At 43.9% G+C, this 19,173-nt stretch overlaps 1 protein-coding gene across 1 annotated transcript in view; it reads left to right on the top strand.

Moving 5' to 3' along the window:
- The first annotated feature begins 2,806 nt into the window (after positions 1–2,806).
- Positions 2,807–19,173, top strand: part of fndc3a (fibronectin type III domain containing 3A) — a 32,926-nt gene continuing 16,559 nt past the window's right edge. Inside the window, exons 1-10 of the mRNA XM_068714299.1 lie at positions 2,807–3,201; positions 4,824–4,899; positions 15,530–15,606; positions 15,708–15,954; positions 16,205–16,315; positions 16,376–16,576; positions 17,377–17,435; positions 18,566–18,732; positions 18,850–18,909; positions 19,000–19,138. Of these exons, the coding sequence (XP_068570400.1) occupies positions 3,085–3,201; positions 4,824–4,899; positions 15,530–15,606; positions 15,708–15,954; positions 16,205–16,315; positions 16,376–16,576; positions 17,377–17,435; positions 18,566–18,732; positions 18,850–18,909; positions 19,000–19,138 (1,254 nt within the window). The 5' untranslated portion in view covers positions 2,807–3,084. The remainder of the gene's footprint in view (positions 3,202–4,823; positions 4,900–15,529; positions 15,607–15,707; positions 15,955–16,204; positions 16,316–16,375; positions 16,577–17,376; positions 17,436–18,565; positions 18,733–18,849; positions 18,910–18,999; positions 19,139–19,173) is intronic.

Genomic DNA, 19,173 nt, shown 5'->3' with positions numbered 1-19,173 from the left:
CTTCCACCGTTATTAGCTCTCCTCCTGTTGATTCAAACACTGATTGGTCGTTTACAATGTAACATTATCAGAGATCGGCGACTAGAAAAGCATGATTGCCGATGTCCTGATCGCATATTTTTTCGCCGATCGTCAGTAAAACTGTATTTCACACTGTAATGGTTAACGTTAAACCCAAGCGATACCTGGGCTTTGGGTATCGCCCGGTATAAGTACTGATCCAGTGTGTAATTGATAAGCTGTGTGCCTTAATGTGTGGAGGAGACGGGGATCATTATTTTTATGTGTAAGAAAACATCAAACTTGACTTAAACATAGCTTTTCTAAATTTATCTAACAAAATGTAACAAATAAATACATAGATATAAATGTATTTTATTTATTAAAATAATGGTATCCAATAACGGATCAGCCAGTTGTCACGATACCTGATCCAGCTATGCTATCAGTATCGGACCGATATCCAATATGGATATCTGTCATCTGTAGTTCATGTATGGATGAAGGTAACTGTGATCGGCAGAGGAGTTATCAGAAGAGGAACCTGACTAATCTAAAACATGTATTAATCTCCTCCCCTTTTTCCTGCCACTTACACAAATTTGCTCATTTGTACTAAATATGTTGTAGACAAAGCTTCACAAAAACGGTGAAAAGAAGAGGTTGTGCCTCTGTGGAATGTTACATTGATGTAACGTTATGAGGCAATCCTTTTGAAATCCAAAGCAAAACAGTAAAGGCAATATTAGCGGTCTAAGCATATAATAATGACGATACCTGAAAATATTCTGAACCCCCAAAACACTAATCGCATCACGCAATACAAAACTATATTATGCAGTTGTAACTTTGAAATGACAAAAAAAAAATTGCAACACCATTTTTGCCACAACCTCATTCCAATTCCAGGCTGTTTTGTAACATCAGCCGTATGTGTTATATATATGTGGGAATGAATGGCAGCACGGAGCAAAAATGCTGCTTGCTGCAACTGGTTGCTTGACTTTCTGTTGCCAAATTGACAGCTTATTTTATCTATTTAGTTGCTGAGGGTGCTGACAGCGATCGCACCTGTCTACAGTTCAATAAATAGAATCTCAGTAGAAGGCTTTGATTGCATTTGACTATAATATTTATCTGGACATAGTTTTTCCCTCCCAGAAAAAGCTGCATGTCTAATTGGTTCATTTCATTATCATTGAAAAATACTTTCTTATTTCATCAGATTTTCAGCATCATGACCATAACAGATCTTTTGAATGCATCAATGCAAAGTCCAGCTCATTATCGCAGTGCTTTCTTCTTCCAAAATTCATTTTGACTTCATATTTCCCTAATTCCCTAAAAAATTACACAGATTATTGCTGCTAGTGGCTATATTATTCTATTTTCTTAAATTCCAGCTTCTTTTTTTTTTTTTTTTCATCTTTACGCAGACTAAAAAGAAGCGTAGGTCTCTGCTTGTGGAGGATGGGCCATAGGTGTACTACCCCATGCGCAGCGGTATCGGTGACGCAGAGTATCCGTTAACTTGGCACATGCCGATCAAGTGACGAGCGCTGTCTCTTTAAGGAACGATCCGTTTAGAATGAATGAGGACAGATGTTACAGAAGCACTGAAAATACTTCGCTGGCTCTCTTGTCTTATTGTGTCGGCGTACAAATTGTGTCCCCGTTTTGACTGTCGGGGGTGCTGCTTTGTGATCTTTGAAGACGGCGGAGGACTCGAGGGTGCAATCGTCGCTGAACGCTGGCGCTCTGAAATTGAACTCCCACCACCTCGTCTCCTCCCACATCGATCGGAGTATTAAGAGAGGGTGTATGGCATGTCGCTCTGTGAATGGGAGAGAGAGAGAGAGAGCCAGGGAGAGCATGAGGGGGAGGGAGAGCAGCGGGGGGAGGGAGTGGGACTGTAGCGTAGTCGTATATGTCAGCCTCAGAGGCTGCGTGGGTCGCTCGGCTCCCTCACGCCATTGTTGTTGTTGTGAAAAAAAAAAGGCAGAACAAAGGACTCCCCACGCTATGGAACCCCGATACCTTTGCCTCTTAGCGGTGTTATGATCACGCCCTGATGGAATGCTATTTAAATGAACCACATTAAGGAGCACAGCGGGCGTTAACGGAGCTGGCACACAGTCAGTGACAGAGAAGAGAACTGAATAGCAAACTGAGGGCATCATTCCTCTCATATTCCGTTTCCTCGGGTTCATCCGCCTCCCTTTTTTTTTTTTTTTTTTTTTTCCAAGAGAGTGGCCACTGCTGATAAGGTTTCAATCCCTTCTCTGAAGGTTTGGAAGCGGACATCGCCGTGGCTTATTTGTTGAAGGGGTTGCTGTGGAGACTGACTGGTAGGGAGGCTGCACTGGAGCCCAGAGGCAGAGAGCGAACAAGCCGCCCTGCTGCAGAGAGAGAGCGCGCCGCTACGGAGCAGATGAGACTTTGAGCCACGCTAAGCAAACATGAGATTCACGCCACACTTTCTGTGAAGGCTGCATCCAGCGCAACCGAGACCAAGCCCTCGTCCGCCTACATAGCTCCTGCTGCACTCCTCCTCCACGCCTCTCACCGGCTTCTCCCTGGATTGCGTTGCAGGAGTCCATGGAAGTGGTGGCTGTAGCGGATCAGCCCAGCCCAGATGTGTTAGCATCGCAGGTCATGTGATTTCTGATGAAGTGGTGGAGGGTCTGGTTAGACCCTAGAGCATCTTTGTTGTGTTCTTTTTTTCTTCTCTGACTGCGTGAATAGCGACGCCTGAATGAGAAAAAGCAATGCGGGCAACAGTAAGTAGCAGTCACATCTTCCAATGCAATGAATGTATCTGTTGATTTCAATGTTACTCACACTGCGAGGGCTGGTCAAAGGGGAGGGATCGCAAACACACACATGCACCTGACTGAAGTGCTTAGACTTTGATTCAATTAAACCCACATCGCGCCCCCCCCCCCCTTGTCATCTACACTTGCTGCTGACGCTGCCTGTGTGGGTGTGTGTGTGAACATACGAGCGTCTGTGTGTGTGTGTGTGTGTGTGTGTGTGTGTGTGTGACAGTCAAAGGGCTCTTTCCGCTCCCCGCCGAGCACATGAATGGGAGCAGTGTCAGAGATGGAGGTGCTGATGGTTTCTGTGCTTGAGGAGAACCGTAGCCAGAGCCCTCTGCCAGCAGAGTGTAGATTCTATGACGGCGACTTCCACAAGAGTGAGGTAACTCGCGCCCACATGCACTGCCGGGCAACTAAAAAAAACCTTAATTGCGTTGTGTTCTTTTGTTTTTTTTTTGGAGTTAAGAGAATGACGAATCTCTGACCTATTAGTGAACGAAAAAAAAAAAAAGTATTGTTTGTCTTTAGTCGTGTTGATGATTTCAGTTTTATTTGACGGTAATCAGAAGAAGGCGACGTTGTCGGGGATGTTGAATGGTTTGAAAAGTTTTGTTCCTTGGACATAATGAACCCGTTTTTCTGAGGCTGATTCTTTTGTGATGACAGAAGCAGCATGACTCAGTGTAGGGGAACAGTGTGTACCTGATGTTTCCAGTAGTCATGTTGAACTTGGAGATATGAACAGTTTACAGTTTGTGAGGTTTATAGTTGAGGCTTGTAAGGCCTGATAACTGGAGAACAGGGACGTTGTTTTGCTGTACATTACAACTAGGTACAAGGGACAAGCAGTTCAGTTAAAAGTCATGAATCATTTTGATTTCTTTGTTTGAAATATTAACCCAATCACTAGGTTTAGAGATGGGAGATAATTGTTTGTTTTTTTCCTTGTTAGAAATGGGTTGAAATAAGAATCACCTCCTTAGCTTCCTAGTTGTTGTTTTTTCCTGCTGGCAACATCTGTTGAATGTTCCTTAAATGTACAGGTGGTTGTTGTTTTTATGTCATATTTACAGAAAGGTCTTGTAAATGATCATAGAAGTGAATGCATTGCATTAACGCATACTAAAAAGTTAAACATTCAATCGTTTCATCTCATTGATTGACAAAATTAGCAGCCGTTTAATTCTATTGTTTTGAAAGAGACCCAAACCCATAATTTCATGATTTAAAATGTTTTAAACATGAATTATGATGAGCTGGTATGGTTTTTGTGCTTTTTTTTTTTCTAGAGGCAAGGGTTGTATCCCAAATTGATACATTTCTGTTTTAGATTTTGTGGATGACTTTAATGAAGCAATAACTAGTCCAAAAAGAACCAAAAAAAAAGCTGTATTTATGATACTGTGCTGCTTGAGAAAAAAATGTATTGTGTGGTACATTCAACACACACACACACACACACACACACACACACACACACACACACACACACACACACACACAGAGAGTTGTCCAGGTATGGCAGTGATTATTGGTGTTCACACTCCCATGTAAGTTCAGATTAATGAATGCTTTTCCTACCAGCTACATTGATGACCAAAGTCAATACTGGAGAAAAGCCTCTTTAGCCCCACATTCTGTCAGTCTTGCTCTCGGTTCATTTCTCCTGTTGATTTTGTTTCCATTTAGTTTAGTACTGACAACGGTTGGTGTGATGGAAACCCAAAGGGGACTTGTGTGTTATTGTTTCTGATGCTTGTACTGCCGCTGATGCCTACGTATAAAGCATCACCAACATGCCAAAAGTGTTCCCCACTATGATTTTCAGGTGACCGTATTGTCATTGTAACAGCAAACACTGTTTGTGTTAAAGACTTGTTGAATGTTGCACGATCTTTGTATAAAGTTGTACAAAAGAGGCGTCCGTTTTAATGAACTAGTTGCTGTAGAACAAGTGTGGAATTTAACTTGGTCAAATGAAACGTTGCTTGTGTTTCTCCACAGGTAATCCTGGTGCAGGTAAACCCAGGTGAGGCCTTCACTATTCGACGAGAGGATGGTCAATTTCAGTGTATCACAGGTGAGACAGCCGCTCCGTTATTATGGTCGTTTTGAATTCAAATGCATGTCTGAAAACCCAGTGGTTGATTTCAAAATATGGATTTTTGTCATGTAATACATATGGATAAATTATTTGGACCCATGTAAAAAATTTAAATAAATACCATATTTTTTAGCCTTGAAGAAACAAAACAGGTTTATGTAATGAAATCTGAGTCCATTTTTAAAGCTCACCCGTGTCACAAAATGTTCCTATGATTTCACCGTTTATTTTTATACAGTTAAGCCGTAACGTATGGTTTGGATATGTGTGTGTATATATATATATGTATATGTGTATATATATATATATATATATATATATATATATATATATATATATATATGTGTGTGTATATATATATGTGTATATATATATATATATATATATATATATATATATATATATATATATATATGTGTATATATATATATATATATATATATATATATATATATATATATATATATATATGTGTATATATATATATATATATATATATATATATATATATATATATATATATATATGTATATATATATATATATATATATATATATATATATGTGTGTGTGTATATATATATATATGTGTGTATGTGTGTGTGTGTGTGTGTGTGTGTATATGTGTGTGTGTGTGTGTGTGTGTGTGTGTGTATGTATGTGTATGTATGAAAGATGAATACAATTATTTGATCAAAGTTTCGTTCAAGTTATTATAGCATCACCTTCTAAACATGAAGACGTGCAACAATGTGCTCGGGCTCATTGCGTTCAACAGCAGCGGTAATTGTTGTAGCTTTTGTTGTAGAGTAGAGCGAAGCGCGACTGTTCCAGCAGAGAGTGCTCAAGTGAGAGCAGCCGACGTACTGAGGGGGAGTTTCAGGGCATTGTGACCGCAAGACAAACGCCTTCTTAGCTACACTCTTCACGGGGCTGCCTCCATTAAATGTATGGCTGCTTTAAAAACGCTGAGTACTCTGCTTTTACCCAAACGTCTATGGAAAAGGTAGACCACAATAATATGCAAATAAAGAAATATGCAAAACCTCGTATTCACAAGTGCAAAAACAATTTTCTTAACTTAAATTAGTTTTGAATCTTTAATTTGGTCATCTGTAAAAATGCGAGATTGTGTTTAAAGATAACGTTTGATGCACTTTTTTATGAGCACTAACACCGGAGATGTTTATCTGTCCTTTTGTATTTGGACATTTGTATATGTGATATTTTCCCCGCTGAAATGTACTCACCTGTAAGCGAGAGCTTAGAGTCTCCGTGTCTGCTTGTGTAGGTAATTATGTCGAATCAAGAGGCCCCAAAAAAAATCGTCTACACATGAGGTTGCGAAAGGCTCTTGCTGCTTAGAGCAAATTTCATGTAAGCGCTTAAAATCACACTGACAAGTTCTAATAGGCGTATAAGTATAATCTGATTAACTGAGCTTGATTTTTGCTTTAACCTCTTTTTATTTCCAGCAAACACCTTCACCCGGATTCATCCGGCTTTTTATTTTTTTTTTCCAGAGTGCGCAGTGAAAAGGGGGAGGGGCTTGGCCAGGAAGCATTGACGTATTTTTACAGGAATGTCAACAGGATGACAGTCATGTCTCACGGCTCATAGGCTGCTCAATGACACGATTGCAGTTTATGTTGCCAGCCAATGCAATGGAAAGGATCTGTTCTTTAAGTGCATCAATATGATGAATAAAGGGCAACACGTGGAGAGGAAAACCGTGCAAACGCACAAAATGTTCAGGAACTGTGATGTTGTGTGCACCTTTTTGGTTTTTGTTTAGTTTCTGTTTCAACACTTCCTGTACAAAAATATAGTCATCCCCCCCCCCCCCCCCCCCCATCAGCTTTGCTATCCGAATATCATTTGGCACGCGGCTCTTCCTGTTTAATATGACGGCTGATAAAATGAGCTGCGCGCTGCTATACTACCATAATGTAGAATAAGCATATGGTCTGATTACAGTGTGTTGGTAGAGGAGTTAGGGCTGAAAGGCCGTGTTTGAGTAAGATGTGTAACACATTCGTCCTGATGGCAGTCATTTCCTTCTTCTCAATTGTTTGTGATTGCGCTGGCTTTGTGACAGCGACAATGAAGTCTGGCTGCAACACGTCGCTGACATTGTGAGCGGAAGACAGCTGGAGTAGTAGGAGGTGGAGCCGCGGGGCTGTAATTGTAAATAATTATGATAAAACGTAGTTGCCCGGGAAAAAACGGGAGATCTGAAAATGATTAGCTTTGTTTTGTTGTGCTCCGTGGACGTCCCTCCGTGTATTGACATTTCTGTGAGCTCACTGCCACCGTTTTGTTTTTTTTTTGTTCCTGTTAAATGTTCAATTTGATTTGATAAAGAAAGATAAAGGATGTCAGCATAATAAAGGTTTGCGAGTGAATAATTATCGCTACCCTTTGTGACCGCAGTAGGCAGGCGCTCGACATTTCAGCATAAATATAATGACCCATGTATAGACTCGTGCTTATTATCCCACTTGTACTTCTTGTCCGTAGCCTTCGACTATGCCTTGTGACGTACATGAATAACAATGAGACAATAGGCCTCGGGTATCCAGGTTTTGGATGACAAAGGAGCAAAAGCAGTGATATGAAGCCATCATACGGTTTCCCAAAGCAGGGGGCTCTTCCCCCTACTCCTGTCTGACCGAGCTCCCACACCGGCCCTCCCATCATGAGCCGAGTAAACCTCCCTAATAGGGAGCGAGCATACATAGTCTCTCCATCAGAGGAGAAACAAAGGGAGAGAGGTGCCACATAGATCAGTGCGACTGCTACTAACTGGCCTGTCACAGGGTGCACTCATCTCTCGGTGACGTGAATAGAGGGATGACTCACCGCTTGCGGTGCAAGGAGGGAGGAAGAAGAGTGTGTGTGTGTGTGTGTGTGTGTGTGTGTGTGTGTGTGTGTGTGCGTGTGCGTATGCGTACCCGCGCAGGGTTGGTCGGTTTGGTTTGTTGTGTGGTCACAAGAACAGATTATCCTTGTTCACTTAAGTGTCTGTTGTGCATATGCATGCTTTCACCTTTTTTATCCTAGTATGTACCGACACGGACAGGGTGACACGGTTCCCGAAGCCAGGAGGATCCGGTTTACACACATTTTTCAGGATTTGCTCCGTCCCACACCCAATTTGTGTATTCAATTATGTATTTTTAGCAGCTAGATGTGTGTAATTGCTTCGTGTTAATGCATGACAGCCTGCTCAATACAAACAGACAAATCGTATAAAATGCAGTGCCTGGAAGGCAGCTTCCTTCTTTTTTTTGATACGTGCCTCGGAGGAGGGGCAAGGGAGGCTAATTAGCGTGGCCATCTAGTCTCTTCCTGCTAGCTGTCCTCCTCGCCACACGGAGAGTTCTGTATGTGAGTGGACATGACCCCCAGCGCTCCACGGGTCGTCTTCTCTCTCCGTCTGAAGGCTGCATCACTGGCACCCAGCAATAGACCACCTGATCAGCTTGGTGACTGATGAGGCAAGTCAGCATCAGGACCACTGGGGTTGATTAGATCCACCTCTTTATCTAACTCGGCCCGCCGGTGATTCACATCACTGTGGATGATTCAGTCTCTGGTTGATGGCTGAAAGCAGCGTCTCCTTCCACTAGGCTTATTGAGCCTGAGAGAGATGTGCCTTCTCCCACAAAAGCCAAAACAGCCATTTCGGCATTTCAACAGGGAGCTAAAGTGCTTGCATACTTACACCTGGCTCAGTTTGCAGCCATTTTGCCAGTGTCCTCTATCCTTTTCTCTCTGTTACATATCGGTTGGTCAGTCAACCCATCTGCCTACTTGTCCCTTATCTCTGATGCCATAGCTGTGAAACACCTCATCTCATTCCTGATGGTGCTCGGTCTATTTTCTATCAGAGGGACTTGAGGCTGTCATGTCCTCTGTGCCTGAAACGGAGCAGCCAGGATGTGCACTGTTGAACATTTGATACCGTGTGGTGAGGGGGCGAGGGTGTATCCATACTGTCAATACACTAGTGCGGTCTGCCTCGACAGAATTTCCACTGAAATTGACTTTTAGGAAGCTCTACGGCTGCAATGGACGGTTTCCATAATGTGTCTGTTCTGTACAGCTTCAAGCATCGACTGAAAAAAGTGGACGTAGTCTCCGTGACATCACCCATTGGTTTGCGGTCTGTTGTTTTGAAGCCTGGAGTTGGCTCATCAAAGCCACCATCTTGGTTTTTTGAAGTGACACGACACATTTCATTTACTGAAAACACACTGTGAAAAAGTTCAACTTGTAAGACAACTCCTAAACTGGACAACGTCGTCGCAGGGATCTGTCAATCACAAGGTAGCCCCGCCCTAAAGCATACCCTGCTTTATGGTCTATTTTACTCTAAATGGGACCATAATTTACTAAATGAACATCATGCTGCATTGAAGACCTGAAGCTAGTGATTGAGACCATAAACTCATGTTTACAATGTTTACTGAGGTAATAAATCAAGTAAGTAGAGTCATTTTCTCATAGACTTCTCTCTGGACTTCTTTTTGCAACCAGAGCAGTTGCCCCCTGATGGTCAGTAGAAAGAATGCAAGTTTAAGGCTCCTTCACAATGGCTTCACTTCTCAGAACCGGAGGATGCCGCCTGGCTGCAATACACATTTTCCATCGCATATCTGCTCAAGACGAGTTAAATTGTTACGATTGAGTGAAAACAGTCCAAGTGGTATCATTAAATTGAATTACTACAGTTGGGGCCTGGTTGTGATCGGAAATAAGTAGATTGTAGCTGTCACAGAGCGACGGCAGACGCGATAATGTTTAAAATGGGTCTAACGCACATCTTCAGACACTCTCTCTAGAACGACATTCGTAGAATTGCACTTGGTTGTACAAACGAAAAAGTGCCACAAAAAATATGACGGCTGAAGAGTGAAGTTCACACCTATCTTACATTTCTCACCTCCACACAGCTGCCCAATCACAACGGGAAATGGATGTGAATGTCGGATTGTAGGTTTCAGAAAGGACACAGCCCACTCTAATCCCAACGTCAGAGAAGTTTGGCCGGTTCCCAAGCTGTTCGGCTGTCTGTCAGAATTCTCACTGTAAAAATGTAGACATTAGTGTTTTACAATCGGTGGGAATTAAGGAATCTTGATTCCTACTGAAGACAATTATTCAAAATACATTTGACATGCAAAATGACCCCTTACCTGAGACACTCTGTACCAGAACGTATTTGCCACATTGTCTAGGGTAAATAATATGATGTCGGAAGGAGTTACATGAATGAAGCAAATACACATTGTGTAAAAACTGCGTGGGCCGTATCCATTCAGATTAAAGCTCATGTGCACAGTTGTGGGATGGTTGCATGTTTGCCCACACCCATCACCCTTTTTTTTTTGAAACAAAGCTCATCACATATGGTTCACATAGTTGGACCTCAAACATCAGACACATTAGCCGCATTAGCACAGTATTTTTATACTCACTACCTCCCCCACCGAACTCCAAGTACGCGTACACAAACACACAGACGAGGTTCATTCACAGCTTCTGCAGTGAGTAAAATGACTGAGCTTGTGACTCATTCTCCCTTTGCTGCGTTGATACGAAGGGGAGGAGGGAGAAAAGGTAAAGAGGATGATGGAAGTTGATGTGTGGGAGGGGTGTTTGATTTAAAAAAAATAGTTTTTCTTCCCAGTAAATCAAGGGTGGGATGTCCGGAGGAACGGGGCGACTCCTCTGTCCACCCGGCTGTGTTTGTATTTGTTCAATTATCCACGTCACTGGGTTCGTGAGGTTAGCTTCTCGTTACAGGAGGAGACAGTGGTTTTTAGAGTGGAATCTTCATATCCTGAACGGAGCCAAATCATTCATTATTTAAAAAAAAATCCGGCCCCTGTGGTCACGGCACTTCTCTCGCTCTGGGTTTGTCTGGCTGAGAGCAGCAGCAGCAGCAGCAGCAGCAGCAGCAGCAGCAGCAGCAGCAGCAGTGTGGTGTTTCTGTAACAAGCACAAGCATGAAGGTTACTGATTCCCTCATTCATGTTGGTGGCTTTGTAAGAACCATGCGGATGCTTTAAAAAAAAAAAAAAATCAGCAATTCAGACAGTTTACTAACACCTCAAAAAAAAAATAATATTCTTATTCATTTGTTCTATTGCTACTGTACAGCTTCCTCCCTCAGGCTCTGGTTTGCGCACGGATCAACACAGAATGCCCTTTTCTTCTTTTTCCACTCGCTCCTCTCGTCCATGTGTCTGGGTTGGTGGTGGTCTGACGCTAAAGGGCACGTTGTGGAGAAACAGCCCGGCTGAGGACAGAGCGTGCCCATCCCCGGCTTTGTAATCTGCTAATAGAACGGTACGGTTATTGCAAATTACCGCTCGCTTAATTGATGGAAGATCTTTCCTGCCTACAAAGAAAAGTGGGCCACGCCACGCAAAAAGAGAACCATTTGCCACGGTGTCATCACTAAGAATGAAGGTTAGGTCGCAATTATTTCTTTTTTTTTTTTTGCTTTACTGACGGTTCAATACTTAGCCTCTTTCCCGTGCTTGGCAGTAATTATTAACCTCTGTCAGTTAGTCGGCTTGCCTTCCCTTGCCTATCCTCTCTCCCTTTATTTGTGGATGGAGACAATTTATTAGCTCTAATTAATAATCAAGCCCGCTCCATCTTTATAGGCTTACAGTTCATCATGTTGCCATTGAGAGCTTATTGAGAGCTCCCGTGTGAAACCTCTCTCCGTCTCGCTACTTGTCTCACTCTTGTCCTTTTTCGTCTAGCGTGCCCTTCTCGAATCTTCACATCTTTCTCTTAACCCATCCAGCCTCTATCTCGCTTGTCTTCTTCTTTTTTTTTTTTATTCACCTCGTCTAATTGAGGGTTTATTTCCACACCCGATGAAATCCCGACAGTTTGCTTGGATTGTTGCCGTTATTTCCAAGTTTCCTCGGCTTGCAGGAGACCTTCTCAATGTCCCACTTGAATTTGTTTCCGACCTCGATCGAGACAGTGGAAACAGGTGGGTGCTCAAAGTGGCGTTACCACCCTGGCGCATCTGTTTACGTGCATATACACGTGTTTGACGTGTGTGTTGCCCTTTGGTAAGTCTCCCCCCCCCCCCCCCCCCCGAACAATTGTCTCCCCTCTCGACTCAGACACGCCGCACCAGTTGATACTGTCGGCCCGCCCCAGGAGGCGTGGAGGTGAAAGACTGGTTATGTGATGTTGACGGGAGATGATGGTGTTTCCAAAGTGTTGCCCAGCCTCTTGTTTACACTGCCAGAACGGGCAGCTTGTTTGTGGCTATTCTTGGCTCAGTGGCAGCCTGCCGTTTTGTGTGGAGGAGGACTGATGTTTTTTTTTTTTCCCATGGCCGCTTCCTCTGGAAGGCTGGCACTCCACGGCCACGTCGGCACAAACCGATGCTCCAGTTGACTCAGGCGGAGGGAAGGGGAGGGGGGGGGATGAGGATGTGGCCTTTTCTATCTGATATCTGTCAGCACTCGTGCGTCAGCCTGATGTAAAAGAGTGGGTGTTGCCCCCCCCACCACGCACGCACGCACGCACGCACGCACGCACACACACACACACACACACACACACACACACACACACACACACACACACACACACACACACACACACACACACACACACAATCTCCACCCTGCCTCTCTTTCTCTGGTTGATGTGTGTGTGGCTCCCTGATCCTACCTCCCTCCCCCCTAAGCTTTCTGCTGGGCCTCTCCTCCCTTTGCTCTCCACGTCGGTACACATGAAGCGTCTCGTTCTAAAACAGACAATCACATATTGTACGCTAATGTGATTCATTAGATTTCCTGTTAGTCAGCATCGACTGAAATTACCGTAATCAGTCATCACTGAGGTGCTTAGAGGCACTTGGTGCAAGCAAGAGATCCTTTTATTAGTCTTAAAAGAGAGTTGCGTGAACATGGCACCCTTTGAACTCCCACTCAAATGACGTGGATCTGAAATCGATGAGGACTGAGCCGGTGTGACTGCCTTCATTCAGGCCGAGCTCTCTCAATGCTCCCTGGATTGAGATTTTTTTTATTTTTTTTGTCCTTCATACCAGTATAAGAGGCCTACCTGCTAGCTGTCTTTTCCAATAAAGTTTATAATACGTAGATTAATGTAGTAGACTTTGACTTTTAATGGGGGTTTTTTTCTGCAAACGGAAAGTAATAAATTGTGAGGCGTTGGAGTGAAGAGAACCGTGAAAAGAAGTTTTAAGAAGAGTGCACTCGTCCGGCACAGTGATGTGAACCCAGTTTTGGGAAATGTCTATAAAGCTAGTTTCTTAGATGATTTTCATATTATTAGATTATTGCTATCTTTATGATAAAGTACTTTAAAGTAACTACATTTCTTCTCTGTTTACTTCAGGTCAGCTCCGTCAACCTTATTCACACTTGACTAACGCCAACCACTGCACTGTGAATCTGCTAGCGTTCATCCACTGTAGCATGTAGTCCTTATTTGCTCAGTGCTTGGCAGCATTGAAGCATATAAGGAATGAGTGTAGTGTTGAAATCCAACCAGCTCTATTGCCTTGCAAACATAGCGTGTCTCATTGTTGAGCCTTGAGTGCAGCAGGAAACTCTGTACCCGAGTTGTTATGTGCTCAGGTGTAAACTCACTTGTCAGTTTATTAGTGACACTTCGCTAAAACGAATGCAACCGCCCGACAGTAAACTGTATGATCATTAGGAGCTGAACTGTGCTACGTTATACTGAGAGGTGTTTCTAATATTTAGTCTACCCCTGGTATAAGAAACACCTCCCAGTATAGCACAGCAACAAACTTCAACCTCCAAAAAGACGTTTAAAAAAAAATAAATAGGGAAAACTGTATCTGATGATCTTATCTTATTCCAACACTCACTTGTTGTTGCTCTCCCCCGAGAGGAGGAGCCCGGACTTCAGCACCTGGGGAGGTGCTACGAGATGTTGGAAACGGGAAGTTTTAATGTGTCATTACAAAGCACGGCCTCTGTGGTCGTGGGCCCGTTATGGCTACTCATTTAGAAGCAAGTGCCTTCTCTCTGCTCACGGCGGCTTCGTCCAAATAAAGAGACACTCTTCCTCAGACGGGCTGCCGGGAGGTCAGAACGCGTTGTGGATCCTTTTTGCTCTCCTGCATGGCATCTGGCGTCGGGGCCCCAGTGTTTACGTCTTAGGTTTGTAAGAAGAGAAATGTGCAAACTTAACACAGAGGTCTCTCTCTCTCTCTCTCTCTCTCTCTCTTTCTCTCTCTCTCTCTCTCTCTCTCTCTCTCTCTCTCTCTCTCTCTCTCTCTCTCTCTCTCAGGCTTTCTGCTGAGCTGTCACTTCTCTGAGCTGAGCTAAGCCGATGCACTGGCCCCTACAACAGACCCATGCAGGGAACTTTGTTGTTTCTCAGCACTTTTATAAAGTGGCCTTCTTGCGTTTGCCAGTATTAAAAAAAAAAAAAAGCCATCCTTTGCCTTTTTAAAAAATGAAATGTGTGAAAACACAGCTGGTTTAGAAGAGTGAATGGACTGTAGGGATTGTTCCCCTACAGAGGCACCGTCTGACTTTGGCTCTGGTGAAAACCTGACAAGTGTTATATGCCAAAGGTGGCAAGCTGGGAGGAGTTATTATGTTTGTCCAGATATACAGAAATGTAACATAAAGTCCATTTATTATCTGTGTAGAAGGTTTAAGGCAGTCGGAAGAAACTTACAAGGCTTGGACGGACAATAAAAAGTCTCTTTGACTACAAGGTCAAAAGCAGTGCCAGAAGGCGCCGTCTATAAAAACATTAGGAGAGAATTCAACAAAGATGTATTTTCGATGTATTGATTTATTCTGAATTGACAGTTGTGGTTTGTACTTCTGGCAGCTGGTGCTTCCCCGTAGCCATAGACACTGAGACGTCTGGGTACTACAGTATGTAGAGTAAGCTGCTGTACTAAGCTGATGGTTTGTGAAATATTGGAAACGGATGGCTTTAACATAAACTTATAGTAACAGTTTGTTAGTCAGCAACTGCTATGTTGAACCACGTTTTCAACAAAACTTTTGTATGTGCGCGCGAGTGACACAGACACATTTTTTGGTATTAGGGATGCAAGATGATATCGGCAAGTCATCGGTATCAGCAGAGAAAGGCCTTAAAATGGAATATTGGCATTAGACAGAAATGAACATTTCCACAGATATGACGGAGACTGAAATGTTACATGAAACTAAATACGGCATGGCTTACATGTAAGTTACCTTAGTTGAAGTAGTTGTGATTTTGGGGGGTTCATCACGACAACAGTAGACATGATAATATGTTTATTCCAATACAGGACAGACTTGAAAAAACAATATGTGCTATTAACGGTATTGGCGATCGCACATCGGCCAAAATGAGCTGGAAATATTGGATAACAGCAAAAAACACTACAGAGCATCCCTATTTGTTAAGAAGACATGTGTTAGTCGGGCCCAGGCTAGAGCTGGAATGATTCAGGTCGGACTGGGGCACTACTACTTTCAACACATCACCCACAGATGAAACAGCTGTTTGCCCTCGGGGGAAAGTGTTTGATCTCGCTCCTTCCTTCTTCACAGGTCCTGCTCAGGTTCCCATGATGTCTCCAAATGGTTCAGTGCCTCCAATCTATGTGCCTCCTGGATACGTTTCACAGGTATTTATTGTGAACTATTTCCAGCGCAGCGTTTCCGATTGGCATCTGGTCGACCTCGGAGAGGCTTTGATGGCTGCCATCTCCGTGTGTTTCCTCTTCAGATCATAGAAGAGAACGGAGTGCGGCGGGTTCTGGTTTTACCTCAGCAACCGGAGTTCCACCCAGGGGGCCACTCCCCTCTCCACCACCCTCCACCTCCGCCCCATGCCCACCTGCCTGCCTTCATCCCACACCCTGCCATGATGCCCCCACCACCCCACCTGTACACGGGCATGGCGGGCGGCGTGGGCGACATGAGCTCCCAGTACATCTCCCAGTACCATCCAGCTCATATCTACACAGAGCAGGGTGAGTTGGAGTCAGCGGTGTCTGGGCTGTATTGTTATAATACGACATTGTTTGAGTCAAAACTGAGTCCTTCAGACTCTTTATCTCAGGGGGTTTACCTCAGCACCGCCCTGTTATGTCTATCCCTTTCCTAGTAACCTTAGAGTTTGCTATTTTTTTGACCTGCTTCTTTTGCTGCCAGACAGGTCTTTATTGTATTCCTGTCTGTGTCTATACAAACAAGTCTTGTCTTTTTTTTTTGCCCCTTCAGTCTCTACAGATTCTCACTCCCAACACGGACGCCCGCCGTTTGTTCACAGAGACGACAGAACTAGCAAAACGTACGAGCGTCTGCAGAAGAAACTGAAGGACCGTCAGGGTGGTGGTGGTGGCGGTGGTGGCGGTGGTGGCGGCGGCGGCGGCGGCGGTGGTGGTGGTGGAGGAGGAGGAGGAGGAGGAGGAGGAGGGCAGGCGAAGGACAGCCCTCCCCTTTCGCCACAGAAGACCTGCAGCAGCCCCCCGACAGTGGACATTCACAACGGCGTCGGAGGGAAGGGGCTGGAGGCGGAGCAGGGGCAGCTCAGCCACGCCGTGGCCGGCCCCGACAAGCAGACGGCCAGGGGCAAAAACGGAGAGTCAGGAGGTGAGGAGGTTAAAGTGTAGAGGTTCACGGTCTGACGTAAAGCACTCACAGCGTTCTCCGGATGCGAGGAGTGTGTTGTGTTAAGGCGCTGAGAATAGTGCCTCATTAGTCGCTGCAGCTGGTGGCAGTGAGGGATTAGCAACACGGCCAATGTTATTCTTGATTATGTGAACTCTGCTCATTAATCATGGAGTTTAACACAGCTTTTGACAGTGGAGGGGAAAATAATTTCACCTCATGACCTCAGGAACACGAGCAATCTACGAAACAAAATTGTAATAGGATGTTCAAAATCCTGCTGTTACTTTTGATAATTCCTGGATAATTCTATTAGAGACAGGCGTACAAATGTACCTAATTGGCAAGCTAGTTTGTGAACTTGGAAGTTAGTATAACTGTGGCAGCAACCCTCTCAGGATTGTATCAATTATTATAAAGATTTTGCAGAGCTTTGAATTTGAACGACTATCAATAAAACATTACATTTCCTTTTTGATTCATTGTCGATGCACTGAAATATCCTCAGTGCTGGTTCAGCATGCAAAATGTATTTGTAGTTAGTTATAGTTGCTACACTGTCCACAAAGCGCACAGACATGATGTTCATAAATGTTATAATAGCAGAATGGATATTACATTGCCCACAAAATCCAGCAGTAACAACTGCAGGCAGAGGTTAAGTCAGTGTTACACATTTAAATAGCAACTGGCACGTTATTTATCACATTCCTTCATTTTTTCTTCATTTCATAAAGACGGTGCTGTTTTTAATCCATATTCACTTGTATTTCTCTTCTCAGAGCTGAATGAAGAAGCTCTGGCCCTGCAAGCATTATTGAGTAACATCGGTACCCCAGTGGTTAGTATTCACTCCTGATATCTCCTTTTATTGTTTTTCTTTATCTTAGCAATACAATTTGGATGATGTTGTGTGACGCTATTAGCGCCGTGTTCACGAGAATCCGTAATGATGCGACTCCATTGCGTCATTAAACACTCTATTAACATCCATGATGGATTCTTGCTGACATCTTGCTAATGGAGTCAGACGTACTGACTAGCATCCATGTGGGGATTTCTATTCCCACATGTGCCACCAAACAACTATGCTAGCATCTACTAAAAGCTCTGAGCTCTTTGCGAAACAGTTACTTAGCTCTCACATCTTCACGGTGGTGTGCTTACAGATGACAATCACGATTACTTTTTGGCCTGGGGAAATAATCAGATGGAAATATACATATATGCCAAAGTCCCCTTTGTCTTATTCTCTGAAATAACCAGTGGTATAAGGATGCAGGGAAGCAATGTGGATAAATAAAGATAAATCGAGGAGGACAATAGCTGTTTTAACTACAAATAGAATTTCCTTGACCTCATATAAGATGGGATTTGTCATACACTGTCGCCGAGGTCTGAACTCTTTGTAAAAAGAAAGATGATAGATAAGGTCATGGGAGGATGTCGAAGGGAAACTTCTGATTTGTTTCTGTCTGTGCTGCCAAACTGCTTTTTTTTAAGGGCTAAGAATCAAACTGTGCGAAGTGAGGGAGTAAGGTGGGCCCCTAGGGCAGAGGGGAGGAGGTGGTGCAGACGTGACCTGATTGAGTTCTTCCACATATGAAGAAGAACCCCCCCCCGCAGTGTAGCTTAGGCTATATTTAAGTCTCCTCAGGACAGAATGAAAAATGTTAGGGTTGCACAACACGTCCCTGCCAAGTGCTGAAAGCTTTATATATTATTTTTTGATTCCTGTGTCCTTTCCATTACCAAGCAATGTGATTTTTGTGTTGATTTTGGAAACTTAAGAATGAGAATTTTTCTTAAAAACTTGATGACACGACTGATTACAACACCCTACCTTCTTTGGACTCGGGTGCAGGATAGTACAATTTAGAAAAGTGAGTTTATTTTGCCGTGGTTAGAGGGACAAAAGCTTTCCTTCCATGCCCAGGTTTGATTTGATGGTTTTAAACCTTCACATGATAGGTTTCAGACATCCAGGCCAGAGGAGCAGTAGTGAGCTGCGTCGCGCCCACCAGGCCAGAGAGTGAGAACGGAAGTGAGGAGCACGACCGGAGCCCCCCGGAGCCCCTCAGCTACGAGGTCTCCGTCTCATTTAGCGGCAAAGATGGGAAGTACAACAGCATGTACTGGTGAGCGCTAGAAGCAAGATGCTACGAGATGCAATACCAACTTCTCTAACACCATTTTACACAGACGGTTATTTGAAACAGCACTAAAGAATGTTTTTGTGTTTGTTTTTGACGCAGCGGGGAAGAACTAAGTGCTACTTTAGAAGACCTTCGACCAGCAACAGAGTATCATGTCAGGTAGGAATAACCTGCTGCCTGCTTCTGTTTGAACTACGGCGTTAACGCACGGCGGAACATGTTGTAACCGCTTTCCTCGTCTTTCCTCAGGGTCCAGGCTGTGTGTAACTGTTTACAGGGAAGCCCGTCGGAGGCTGCGAGCTTCACCACTTTAAACTGTGAGCCGGATCCGCCCAACGCTCCCAGGAAGGCCAGTGGGACCAAGAACACATTGGTCCTCCAGTGGAAGGTAATCCCCCATAAACCAACAGTGTTAGGGGCGGG

Source organism: Cebidichthys violaceus, unplaced genomic scaffold (assembly GCF_023349555.1).
Source record: "Cebidichthys violaceus isolate CVI_PGR_0920_01 unplaced genomic scaffold, fCebVio1.0.p SCAF_1, whole genome shotgun sequence".
Lineage (NCBI taxonomy): Eukaryota > Metazoa > Chordata > Actinopteri > Perciformes > Stichaeidae > Cebidichthys > Cebidichthys violaceus.
Note: the sequence above shows the minus strand (reverse complement) of the source record. Positions and strands in the feature narration are given on the sequence as shown.